Genomic DNA, 12,893 nt, shown 5'->3' on the forward strand with positions numbered 1-12,893 from the left:
GGATACATCACTTAGCAATGAAGTGGAGAGGAACTGTACACTTATTCCTTTTGGAGATCCCGATTGATGAAAATTGGAAAGTCTGGCTGTAGACTTTAAAACAAGCGCTTATGGGAGGCAACCCATAGATCTATCTTTCTTTCTTTCATTTATTTTATTATCTTTATTTATTTAAGTTTTAATAAATTAGTTTTTGATGCAGGTTTATTTAGCAAGAATAAAAAGCTGAAAAATTCTAATCTCGGAAGGTTCACCATGAAACCAGGGAAGTTCCTTTATTTCTTCAATCCTTTTTACTTTTGCATCACAATGAGGACATTGTTTAGTTTAAGTTTGGGGGTGTAAACTCCTATAATCATTTGATCCTCTTGTTTTCTAAGTCTTGGGTTGTTGATGGGTTGTTTGAGTCTCTTACCAAACATGCATTGGAGTAAGATTGAATTCTCTATGACTTTGAAATTTGTGATTGAAGATGGTTTTGAGAAAAATTTTCAAAAATTTCTTTTATGTCAAGTGAAGTTTTGTGGGTACTTTGGTTTAAATCTTTGACCTTGAACACAATTGAGCACATAGTCGTTTTTCTCTTATTCCATTTTGCTTATGAAGAGAAGAAGTTGAATTAATTGAAAGAGAGAGGTTCGATTTTGCTTTGCTCTAGAATCCGTTGATGGGTCCTTGAGGCGAAATCCTAGTTGAAACCAAATATTAGAGAAATGATCTAGGCATTTCTTTGGCATAACCAAAAAGCTTTCCCAACCGTCCTAAATGTCATGCCATCATTACATGGTGTGTTTCCATAGTCAACCCCCTTGAGCCTTCATGAGCCTTTATTGATTCTTTAAACTACATAAACCATGCCCGCTCTAAGCCTGAAAAACAATGAATCTACCTTTGATCATTTGAGAAAATACTTTGGTGGAGAGTTACATTTAAAAGAGAAAATTTGTTTCATGATGAACCGTATTATGTTTGCTCTGTTTTGATCAAAGAAGTAGAAGAAGAAGAAAGGAAGTGATTTAAAAAAAAAATAGAAAAGAGAAGAAAAGAAAAAGAAGTCACTAAGCGGAGTATGTATCACCTCAGATTTGGTTGAAGGAATTGTTGGTATTGCTTCAGTGATTACAGCAATAATAATGCCACAAGTATGAGCATATTGCCAAGAAAGAGCTATGATTTGAATCATGTGGGTATCTCTTTTAGTGTTCTTTTCACTAAGTATTTTCCCAGTTTGCTTTGATTTCCCATATCCAGTTCTTTCTTAACCCTCACCCTGTGGCCTATCATTACAACCTTAATAAAGACCTTTTGATCTCTGATTTTGGTGATGACTACATTAGTGGAGAGGATTTCTGAAAATTGGACTTATGGGGTTAAGTTTTAAGAGAATTCTTCTGATTTTGGTTGTTCTACTTTTATCTGAGTTTGCAGGTGGTTTGAGATTAAATTGACTATATCACACTCACACTCAAGGTCTTAGCTTTAGGTTGAAGTAAACGCCTAACTCTTGCTTGACAAATTGTAAAATTTTTTATTGATTTTCTTGCTATCTTTGATGTTAAAAGAGTAAAATACTAGAGATGAAATCTAAATTCATAAAAGCTTGGTGAGTGATGATACTTCTCTTTGGGGTCGAGTTGATATTGCCTAAACTATCATTTATTTTTCTTTTTGTTTGAGGACAAACAAAGTTGTAAGTTTGGGGGTATTTGATGACTTGCAAAATTTCATATTGCAGATTTTACAAGTTCGCTCGAGCGGAGGCTTTTGGCCGCTCGAGCGAATTCAGGCAGATTCAAACGCTCGACTGCCGCTCGACAGGGAGCTCGAGCGGGTTGCTGAAAAACGAAGATCGCTCGAGCAGAGACATTGGCCGCTCGAGCGAAATCAGGCAGAGTCGAACGCTCGATGTGCGCTCGATAGGACGCTCGAGCGAAATCAGGCAGAGTCGAACGCTCGACGCGCGCTCGACACCCCGCTTTAGCGAACATCGTATTTTGACAAATTTTAGGTTTTCCGCCGTGGGACCATATAAAAGCCATTTTTCACTCTAGAGCCGCGAGTTTTGGACTGGAGAACACTCTTTGGGACAGAAAAACACAGCTAGAAGGATTCAATTCATTTGTTTTTGGAGACGGGATTCCAATTATTGCACATACGTTGGAATCATACACGAGCACGGAAGAGAGAAAAGCGTTGAATCGTTCCCCTGAGCTTTTGACGACGAGTTGAGGCTGCAAGGAGGATTGTTTCAGTGTTTATTTTCTTCTTCCCATCTTCTCAGAACAATTATGGTGAATTCGTTTATGTTGAATTCCATTTCTAGCATGAGCTAAATTTTCTTCATTCTAGGAAACCGATGTAACCTATTTCCGAACTATGCTTGATTGTCTATGCTAATTTAATGCAATTCTCTCTTTGTTTATCTGATTTATCCTGAATTTATTGCTTCTAATTAACTGGCCATTGATTAGATGATAAGTAATCTTGTGATTTGCTATCGAAAGAGGGAATCATAGGGTAGATCTTGGATATTTCAGCATAGGTAAGTATAGAGATCGAAAGACTTGTATGAACCTATGTAGTCATTAAATCATTGATCTCATTGCGTTATTGATTATTGAATTTGCATATTCTTGTGTGAATTGATAACCAAGAGTCAATTCCAATTGACTATCGAAAGAGGCTTTTGGATGAATTAGAGATTTGCTAATAGACAAAAGAGGTTTAAGTTAAATTAGCTGGATGAGAAAAGCATAGTGAAGAATTAGGTGAAATCGATTTCCTAGAAGTTTTCTTCCCTATTGAATTTGATCTTTGAAAGTCAGTTTTATTTTCTTGCTTATTTCTCTTTGAGTTGATCTAGTTTTAATTGCAACTACAAAAACCTTAGCGATTCCTCTAGATAAAATTGAGATTAGTATAATTTTGGTATTTGGCAAGAGTAAGGTACCAATCCCTGAGGACGATACTCTTCTTATTACTTTACTATAAAACTACGATACTGTGCACTTGCAGTTTTGCACCGGTCAAGTTTTTGTGTAAAATCTGCAATATGAAATTTTGCAAGTCATCATAATCCCTTGGGAGCCAAAAGCCTATTTTTAGAGGCTTTGTGATGTCTATCTCAACCTTGATTCTGAGTGACTTTTTGCATGCAATACCAAACTAAGGGTTCACCTCCACATCCAAAAATCCCCAGTGCATTACCTATTTTCTTAGCTTTTTTTTCAGTCATATGATCCCTTGTTAATCCATGTACTTGAGCGTAAAAGATTGAAATGTTAAGGCTTATCTCTTGCCAAGTAGAGCTTGCTAGCCATGGCTTTAGTATGAGAAGGTGGCCTCTGATATTCCAAGGAGCCTGATTCCAAACTCTTTGTTTATCACTTGTTGATTATTGGAAGGTGAATAGGAAGAGGTTGGCATCCAAATCTTCAATGCGAAATTTTTTGATAAAGCTCCAAGCTGCTTTGAAGGTTAAATGTATGGATATTCGATTGAGAGGATGAGATGCCACTATCCTTCCAATAAGAGAGAGTTTGGAATTTTCATTTGAAATGTTTGTTTTTGCAATAAGATTAAGGTCTTCCCAAGAAAGGGCCTCTGTTTGTTGTATCAGATTTTCCACATCCATGATCGATTCAGAAGTGTGGCTATGTGTTCATTAAAAAAGAACCAAAGTTGCTGAAAATGTTCAAAGTGCAGAGTTGCTGGAGATGGAAAGTTTAGAGACTCCCGATGACACTATTCAGTGTAGAGAGACTAGTGAGAGAGTGGATTGTTTTTCAAATAATTCAAGTGACTCATTAGAATGAGGAAGCCAATACCTAACCTAATCGGTACAAGCTGGTATTTCAAGATTTCGAGATTAGGAGTTCGAGTTAGAATGTAAGTTGAAATCATTTGTGGTAGTAAAGTCTGAACTTTGGACCATAAGATGGGTTTTGAACCAGATAGATAATTTGGAGGTGCTGTAGTGATGTATTCACCGTTGGGCAATAGCTATATCTCAAACCAAACATTCTACAACAAAGAGAGGCTCCTATGATCACGCCAAGGATTACTACACTGATCGCCCTGACCACCTCCCTTTTCTTGAGAAAAAAAAAAAATAGGAAGCCATAGATATAATTAATAGAGTACTTTAAAATTTTAAATAATGTTAATTCAACAGTACTACTACCGACAACATTTATCCAGATCAAGATTCAAAAAAATAACAAAAGCAAATCTGAACAAATTAATTAGATATTAATCTTCTCTCTCAATAATCAGTCATGTGATGATTATTTGTTTCAATATTAGTACTGATCGATGCAAAATCAATAAAATTAAACTTTGCTTGTGGAAAGAAGGACGGCCACGTACAAGCTCATATATGTGTGTGTGTGCATATATATGTATGTATGTATGTATGTATATCAATTAGTAATCCTAATTAACATCAAGATTAGGGGTGTGCATCCAGATCCGGATCCGGATATCCGGCCAAAACCGGATCCGGATCCGGATTTCTAAACCCGGGCGGTTATCCACCCGGATTGAATCCGGACTCAATCCGGGCAGATAACCGGAGTCAATGTGGATATCCGGATTGTAACCGGATATCCGGATTTTTGTTTTTTTTTTTGGGCGTCAACGATCAATCTCGTCTCAAGTCTCACCTGAATCAGTGAATCGACAAAGACTCACAAACCCTTCTCCTCAACCCCAGGTCCGCTCATGGACACCACCTCCATCACCACCACCGCCGTCATCTGCACCGGCGCTAATTAAGGACGCCAGTGTCTGTATATATATACACACACATCTAGCCCCCTCTGTATAGTGTATCGTATGTTTCTCAAAAGAATCTTCAAACTGGGTCTTTCCTACAATGGCGGAAACGAACAACTCAGAACCTGCAAGCAGCACCGTCTCACTCAAAGCTTCGCCGTCCACGCCCACTTCTTCCAATTCTTCCAAAATACCTAATCCCCAATCCCCAGAGCAGGGAGCACCTAAAAGACCCCGATACTGCAGCAAACACCATGTCTACCGGGGCGTCCGAATGCGGAGCTGGGGCAAGTGGGTGTCCGAAATCCGTATTTGGCTCGGCACGTTTGCCACCCCTGAAATGGCTGTACTGGATCAGTAATGTTTACGTGCGTACGTAGTGTATATACGATACACTACGATTCGCATCTCGGGCATACCCACCCCGGCTAAATATCTGGCTGCTTCCCTATTGGCAACCAAAAATCGGCTATGAAACTCCCGTCGCCGTCGAAACTGCTCTCCGGCTGGCCAAATCGCTGAGTCCAAAAATTGGTACTTTGGGGGAATACGAAGTCAGTTTGAAGTTGAACGGTGTCGGCAAAAAAAAAAAAAATTAAATCTGTATAACCTGGTTACGGATTACTAAAACCGGATCCGGATTTATAAAAACCGCCCGGATTCATCCGGATCCGGATTTCCGGACCGGACCGGACCGGAAAAAAATCAGGTCCGGATGCACACCCCTAATCAAGATCATGATCACTAGCAACTTATATATAGTCCATTTATGATTTAACATTCTCACGACTAATTATATATGAAAGCAATTAAATGACGACGCGCGTGTTAAGAAAACTGAAAATTATTGAATAAGAATTACTAATGTAGTTGGATTTATTATTTTTCATTTAATTATAACTTTAGATTTAATTGTGTATTATATAAGATCATGATATATCACGTGATTCACCTATATAAGTTTTTTGCCTAAAATTAAAATTATTATACATTTATAAATTTACAGAAAAAATGAATTAATGTACAACAAATGCATGCCATGCTTAATTAACTTTCATGTTGTTAACATCGTGTTTCACACACATTTGAGCTAGGCTCTCAGCAACTCAGGTCTTCTGTCTTGGGCTTGCAGACGCAAAGAAAACATTGTGAGATGGGGGCCATGGTAGCGGCCAGGGAGTTTTCAATGTCAAAATCAATATCGTCTTAGAGTAGAGTGAAATAAAGTAGAGAGTTTAAAGTGTCTAAAGGGCCTCCTAATACAAGGGAGTTGCCCTTTTATACCTGGTCCCTGAGATCAAATGCACATGCATTGTGTCAAGGGATGGCGTCCTCTCCGTAGTTCCTTTTGCCATGCTCATTTAATGCCACATGGCTCTCTTAATGGTCATGTATTTAATGTAGCACGGCTCTCTGCCTTGTTCTACCATGGGATGTGTGCCGTCAAACTCTTCATTTTCCTCTCGTCAAAGGATGAAGGGATCCCAGTGATCTGCACTCACATGTCCACTCAAGGTCACCTAGTATTCAGTTCTAGCAAGGTGACGTGCTCCTCCCTCCTTCGCGCGAGCGTGGATTTTCCACACTTCCAAGACTGTAAACCAACCTTTGCTTAGGGTTAAGAATCTTTTATATAACTGGGCCGATAGGTTGTCCGATCAACCTAGGCCTCTCATTGTATTGGACTTAGATTCTGGGCCTCGAGTCCGTGAAAAAACTCCCTAACACATGTATTTTGGTTCTTACCAGCACATGATGTGTGCTATCGATATACCTAGCTAGAATAATTACCCATTAATCAAAAGCCACATTAATGTAGGATCTGTTATATTTATGTTATGTGTATTTGCAATATATAATAAATAAATCATGTGGCCACAACATATATACATATATATATAGGCTAGCAGTACGTACTAATTAAGAAATATATAATCACGAAACTATTGCATGGCTATAGAGAGAGAGAGAGAGAGAGAGAGAGAGAGAGAGAGAGAGAGAGAGAGAGAGAGAGAGAGAGAGAGAGAGTAATAATTCCTCTTAATTTGTTGTTAATTTCTTTATTTGGGGCAAGATTAACGATCGATCCCAACTTCCAAAGCAAGTAATGACCCCTCACCCAATATTCAAGAACAACGGTCGACTCCATTTTTAACTCATGCGATGTTCAATTAATATATAAATGTATATGATAACTGTCTAAAACAGGAAGTGGAGCTAATTAAATATATTAATGATGGATCAACTGACTTGAAGAATTTGGTGAAACCGTACTACGTGCACGATTTCGATCAGATATTGCATAACAATTAGCAAGTAATTATAATTGGTTTGGAGTTTTAATGGTGCTTAGCTTCTCTACTCCACTATATATATCTCCAACCAACCCACAGTTAAAAATCATGTCATGATACCAATTACTCAATACTGATCGATCATCTTGCATACAACCTCAGACGATTCAAAAATGTCATTATGGGTTTGAAATTGAATATTGCAACCCTACCATTACTTCTGTTTTTCCTAACATCGACTGCCAATGCGATACCGGCCGTCTTTAATATTGTGAAGAAGTATATATGGAGGAAAGGTTAACGAGGATATCACCCTGGTATATATGCAGTACTCATGCATGCATTCCCAACCTAACTTATATAATACTTTGAGATTACAAAAAAAAACGAAGTATATCTTTTCTGCTAATTAAACTCAGTTTCAGTACTATCAATCATTTTGCATGTAGCCTTTGACAAATGCTTGGAAGGATGCGTGTGCAACGCCAGGTCAGAGTCAAGTTGTGGTACCTGCTGGGACGTATAGGTTCGGCCCAGTGCAGTTAAATGGTCCATGCAATGGTCCCATCGAGCTTAAAGTTGGAGGCACCTTACAGGCCCTAGGAGACCTTAGTTTTTTCAAATGGGGCAGTTGGGTCAGTTTTGAACATGTCGACCAGTTAACTTGGTCAGGCAATGGAACTTTTGATGGCCAAGGAAAATCTGTTTGGGGTAAATAAAATGGTGCCCTCCCAATTGTAAGTTCATAACTTCTATCTTTAACTAATGTGTGCCTAAATTTTCCATTCCATTTTTATAAGTCTTACCCTTAAAGCAATGTTTACGCTTTGACCTTGTGGAGCTTAATAATGCTTAAAAAATGAACAGAATATAAGGTTCGACTTTATCACCAATTCAATTATTCGGGGCCTAACGTCGTTGGATAGCAAACAGTTTCACTTGCATGTTTTTGCATGCAAAAACGTTACCATATTCCACTTAAATATCATAGCACCTGGAGATAGCCCCAATACTGATGGAATCCACATGGGGCGGTCAACTGGAATAAATATAATTGATTCGAAGATCGGAACCGGCGATGATTGTATCTCTCTTGGTGATGGCAATCGTGACATACTTATCCAAAAAGTAGCCTGTGGACCTGGCCATGGAATCAGCATAGGAAGTCTTGGTAAGTATGAGAATGAAGAACCTGTGGTCGGGGTCAAAGTTCTTGATTGCAACCTAAGAAATACGATGAATGGCGTAAGAATCAAAACATGGCCTGCTTCCCTTCCTGGCGTTGCCTCTAATATGCATTTTGAGAACATCTACATGAGAATTAAATGTCAGCAATCCCGTCATCATAGATCAGGTGTACTGCCCATGGAATCAATGCAAAGCACAGGTGATTATATCATAAAGTATTAGTTTCATGTTATTATCTTCATATTCAAAATTTAAGAAATATTACCCATACCATAAGTATTTTTGCTGTGTTTCTTGGTTCTAGATTCCCTCGAAGATTAAGATCAGCGAGGTTAGCTTCAAATACATACGAGGCACATCTCAAACTAAGGAGGCCGTCAAACTTTTATGCAGCAATGAAGTACCATGTGAGAATGTGGAGATTAGTGACATAGACCTCGCATATCAGGGAAGCGACGGCCTTGCAACGTCCCAATGTACTAATTTCAATCCCACCATTTCGGGAAAACAGAATCCTCCTGCATGTACTCTGAAATAATTTGATAGCTAAGTTTGACAAGTTGAATTGATCGTGTTTGTATGGACACGGTAAGTATTCTTTGGAAAAAATGTTTTGGATTCATCAACAGCAAAACAGTGATATTGTATTAACTTTTATATACACGAATATACATTTGTTGCGGAGTTTATCTACATACATACCAGATTATAATTACAATCCTATTAACAGTACGTACTTTATACAATCTTATCCGAGAATTAGTTGAAGAAAGTGTTTGGATTATAATGTGACTAATGAAACTGCGAATTATGATTCCAAAACCAACAGCACAAATAGGGGAAATCACCAAAGGGTAGTAGAGGACAATGAAAAACGTCTGCATGATCTTCTGATCTCAATTGATGCAGATCATGCATGTCGTTATTGATCACTATTTCACTCACCAATGATGGCTTGGCTTCAAAGCAAAGCTCAATCATCCACTTCTCGAAAAGGAAAAAAGAAAAGGAGACAAACTAATTAAAATTAAAAAAGTTACATCTCTTTGCTAAGCAGCATGTGCGAAGGGCAAACTCTAATCTACTAAAAAGCTTTACAAACCAAAACATTCAATTCTAATTCCACCCAACAAACACTTTGCCTTACCTTTGAAGCTACCATACTTTTTATATTTTCCTAAAATGCTCAATGGCCATAATGACCGATTGACCATAAAGCTCCATCCCCCTCTTAAAAATGTATTACTACCATACAAATAAATCTCAACAAAAGCTAGCCCTCCTTATCCCATTCAAGCCCCTTCTATTTCTGATCACTGTCTAGCTACCCACCACCATGCTCCTCTTCATCTTCCTCTTCCTTCTCTCTTCCAATATGCATATCGCACTTTCTGCCCATTGTGCCACAGTCACCGCCACCAAAACGTTTCAAAAATGCATGACACTCCCTACCCAACAAGCCTCCATAGCATGGACCTTCCATTCCCACAATGCTACTTTAGACCTCGTTTTCTTTGGTACCTTCATTTCACCCTCCGGCTGGGTTGGATGGGGCATCAATCCTGCTTCCTCAGAAATGGCTGGAACTCGTGCTTTAATCGCCTTTAAGGACCCAAACTCCGGCCAAATTGTCTTATTACCATACATCCTAGACCCAACTGTAAAGCTCCAGAAGAATCCTCTTCTTTCTCGCCCCCTTGATATCGGCCTCCTATCCACGTCTGCCACCTTCTACGGTGGCAAAACTGCCACAGTTCACAATGGTGCTACAATCCAAATATATGCCACATTGAAGCTTCTACCAAACAAGACAAAGATCAACCACGTGTGGAACCGTGGCCTTTATGTCCAAGGCTACTCACCAACCATCCATCCAACTACCTCTAACGACCTTTCCTCCCTTGCCACCATTGATGTTCAATCGGGCTTAGCTGTGGCTCAACACGACAACATCAAAACTCTGAAAATCGTCCATGGGATCATAAACGCCATGTCGTGGGGGCTTATACTGCCCATAGGCGCCGTGACAGCACGCTACCTTAGGCACGTACAAGTACTAGGGCCCGCATGGTTTTATGCTCATGCAGGCATGCAACTTTTTGCATTTTTCCTTGGAACCGTGGGGTTTGCGATAGGAATTCGACTTGGGGAGCAGTCACCGGGCGTGGAATATGGACTTCACAGGAAGCTTGGGTTTGCGGCATTTTGTTTAGGAGGGTTGCAGACAGTAGCACCATTGTTCAGGCCTAAAACTACGAACAAGTTTAGAAAGTATTGGAAATCTTACCACCATTTTGTTGGGTATTCTTGTGTGGTGCTTGGGGTTGTGAATGTTTTTCAAGGTTTTGAGATAATGGGAGCGAGCAGGTCTTATGCTAAGTTGGCTTATTGTTTGGGGCTCTCTACCTTGATTGGTGTCAGCATAGCTCTGGAGGTAAATTCATGGGTTCTTTTTTTAAGAAAAGCAAATGAAGAGAGGCTGAGAAGAGAACGACTAACTGATAAAAGGGAGTGGAAGCCACAGTTGATAAAATGACGACCCAGAATTTTTGTGCCATTTAAAAACTTCTTAATGCTGCCTTCTGCTGCTCTGATGTAACTTCATTAATGTGTGAATAATCTTCGTATTCAAGACATGAGGATTTCGTTTTTAAATTTATAATGCTGCTGCTATAAGATTTGAAATATGAAGAGATCTAGTGTTTGACAAATGATTCCGTTGATAATCACAACGAAAACTTGTGGTGGGTCGGAAGCCAACAGAATAGCTATATTCGGAAAGAGAGAGTTGTGCCTCAGGAACCTTTGAAATCTACTTTTTCAAGAATACTAACATCTGACCAAATATCTAAATGGGGAGAGGGTTAATTAGGCTTTAATTGGTTTCACAAAGCAAAGAATAAGAATATAAGATTTGCCTATTCTATTCTCTTTTTCTTTGTTTTTCCTGGAAGAAGACAAAACATAGTTTTATGTTTTATGTTTTTGGGATCAGATGTTTCCCAGGAGTTTTAAGCTTTTGGACTAATGGGTTGTCAAACATAGGATAAGTTTTGTATGGACTATAAATTGAGTTTCTACCGCCCATCTTGTTGAAAGAGAGGATGGATAATTAATATGGGATTCAAGTTTCATCATTGATTGCAATAATTGTGGTCTAGCATGAGTAAATCCGCGTAATGCAGCCGATTTCTGTTGCTGGTAGGTTCTGATTTTGAGCTTTGCTTCTGCGCGGTTGAGATCTTGAGTATTCTCAGCATGTAAAAGTACTGGAATTCGATTCATAGAGAAACTACCAGGCATGAGGCAACAAGGTAGAGAAAGGAAATGTTCCACACCTTTCTCTTCACTTTTGCATTTTTGGTCCATTAGAGAATATTCCGGTCTGTTCCCGACCGTCATCCTGTCAATATCATCCCGAGCAGCTTGTTCGATGTTCAGAATACATCGAACATGAGCTCAACTCGTACTGGTCTCCAACAACAACCCGACAAGCAAGCCTCAAACTGTCAACACCACAAACGTGTAACAATCCAACATATGAGAAATCAATGCTACTTTAAAGTCGTAGAATGTGCGGTCACTCTCAGACATCCGTTGGTGGAGACCCTGATGTGTGACAGTATGAGCGTGTGCTCTAGGTCTGTGACTGTATGTATATCACGACTAGTTTATTGCTACCTCTTGAACGATGGGGATGAAGTCACTATCAGCAATATAGAACTGATTTATTGCAAAACCAAACTGCGCATGCCTTGGCTTTCCTCTTCGTATAGTTGGGAAGTTGAGAAAAGAAAAATTACCGTCGATGAAAACTATTCTACTGTAGATGACTTTCACTTAGGACCAAAAGATGGGCTTAATATGTTTATATTCTACACAATCAAGGTCTCAGATTAATCCGTAACTAGCCGTGACTTGTAGGCCTCACTTGCTACTACTGAGACTACCTCTTAATGTTTTTTTTTGAGAAAAGTAAGAAGAAGACTACCTGTTAATGTTATTGGCCATTGAACATGATCTTGCACACCATGAAATGAATGGAGTAACATATAGGACTGTCCTGCTTCCCAAAAATAATTCATTGTAGATTACTAATTTAGGATAAGTAGCTAGCATATGGTAAATGCTGAGCTTATCAAAACCATAGCTATCCCAACTATCAGATGCATGCATCTGGATATCCGGAAGAAGGATGACTTTTCTTTGGGGAAAACGATAGCAGTGTTGATAAAGCAAGTCATTATCATCTGAGTGGCTGTTGTGTATAAGCACAAGACACTGGTGTGACTACAGTCTAAAGGAATACAAGGATACATTATCTCCAGCCAACTCACTAAATCAGTCCAACATGCAAGCATTAAAAACAGTTCATAGGAGCTTGTCCCAGATGCAGGGTATGCCATTCATTTCAGAAGCAAGCAACTTGCTGGTATGCTAGCCTAATCTGCGACCAACTTCACATGCTTACATTTGGAATCAAGTCTGAGCTTCGGAACTACTTAGTTTAAGCCTTAAAATCAAATTGAAACCTGAACACTAACATTAGCAGACATTAACCAACATAGAGATTCACAACTGTATGTGTTTACAAAGTGTCTTACACAAAAAATAAAAGCATGTAAATCTCTTAAA

At 39.0% G+C, this 12,893-nt stretch overlaps 1 protein-coding gene and 1 pseudogene across 1 annotated transcript; both read left to right on the forward strand.

Moving 5' to 3' along the window:
* Nucleotides 1–4,876: 4,876 nt before the first annotated feature.
* LOC122306559 lies at nucleotides 4,877–8,796 on the forward strand (annotated as a pseudogene).
* Nucleotides 8,797–9,526: 730 nt separating this feature from the next.
* Nucleotides 9,527–10,920, forward strand: LOC122306140 (cytochrome b561 and DOMON domain-containing protein At2g04850-like). The gene has a single exon (XM_043118558.1). It carries the CDS (start codon nucleotides 9,595–9,597, stop codon nucleotides 10,792–10,794), a length of 1,200 nt encoding a protein of 399 aa, XP_042974492.1. The 5' UTR covers nucleotides 9,527–9,594; the 3' UTR covers nucleotides 10,795–10,920.
* Nucleotides 10,921–12,893: the final 1,973 nt, after the last annotated feature.

The sequence above is a fragment of the Carya illinoinensis genome, chromosome 4, assembly GCF_018687715.1.
Source record: "Carya illinoinensis cultivar Pawnee chromosome 4, C.illinoinensisPawnee_v1, whole genome shotgun sequence".
NCBI lineage: Eukaryota > Viridiplantae > Streptophyta > Magnoliopsida > Fagales > Juglandaceae > Carya > Carya illinoinensis.

Coding starts and splice junctions, on each gene's coding strand:
- LOC122306140 (XM_043118558.1), top strand. CDS start 9,595: ATGCTCCTCTTCATCTTCCTCTTCCTTCTCTCTTCCAATATGCATATC.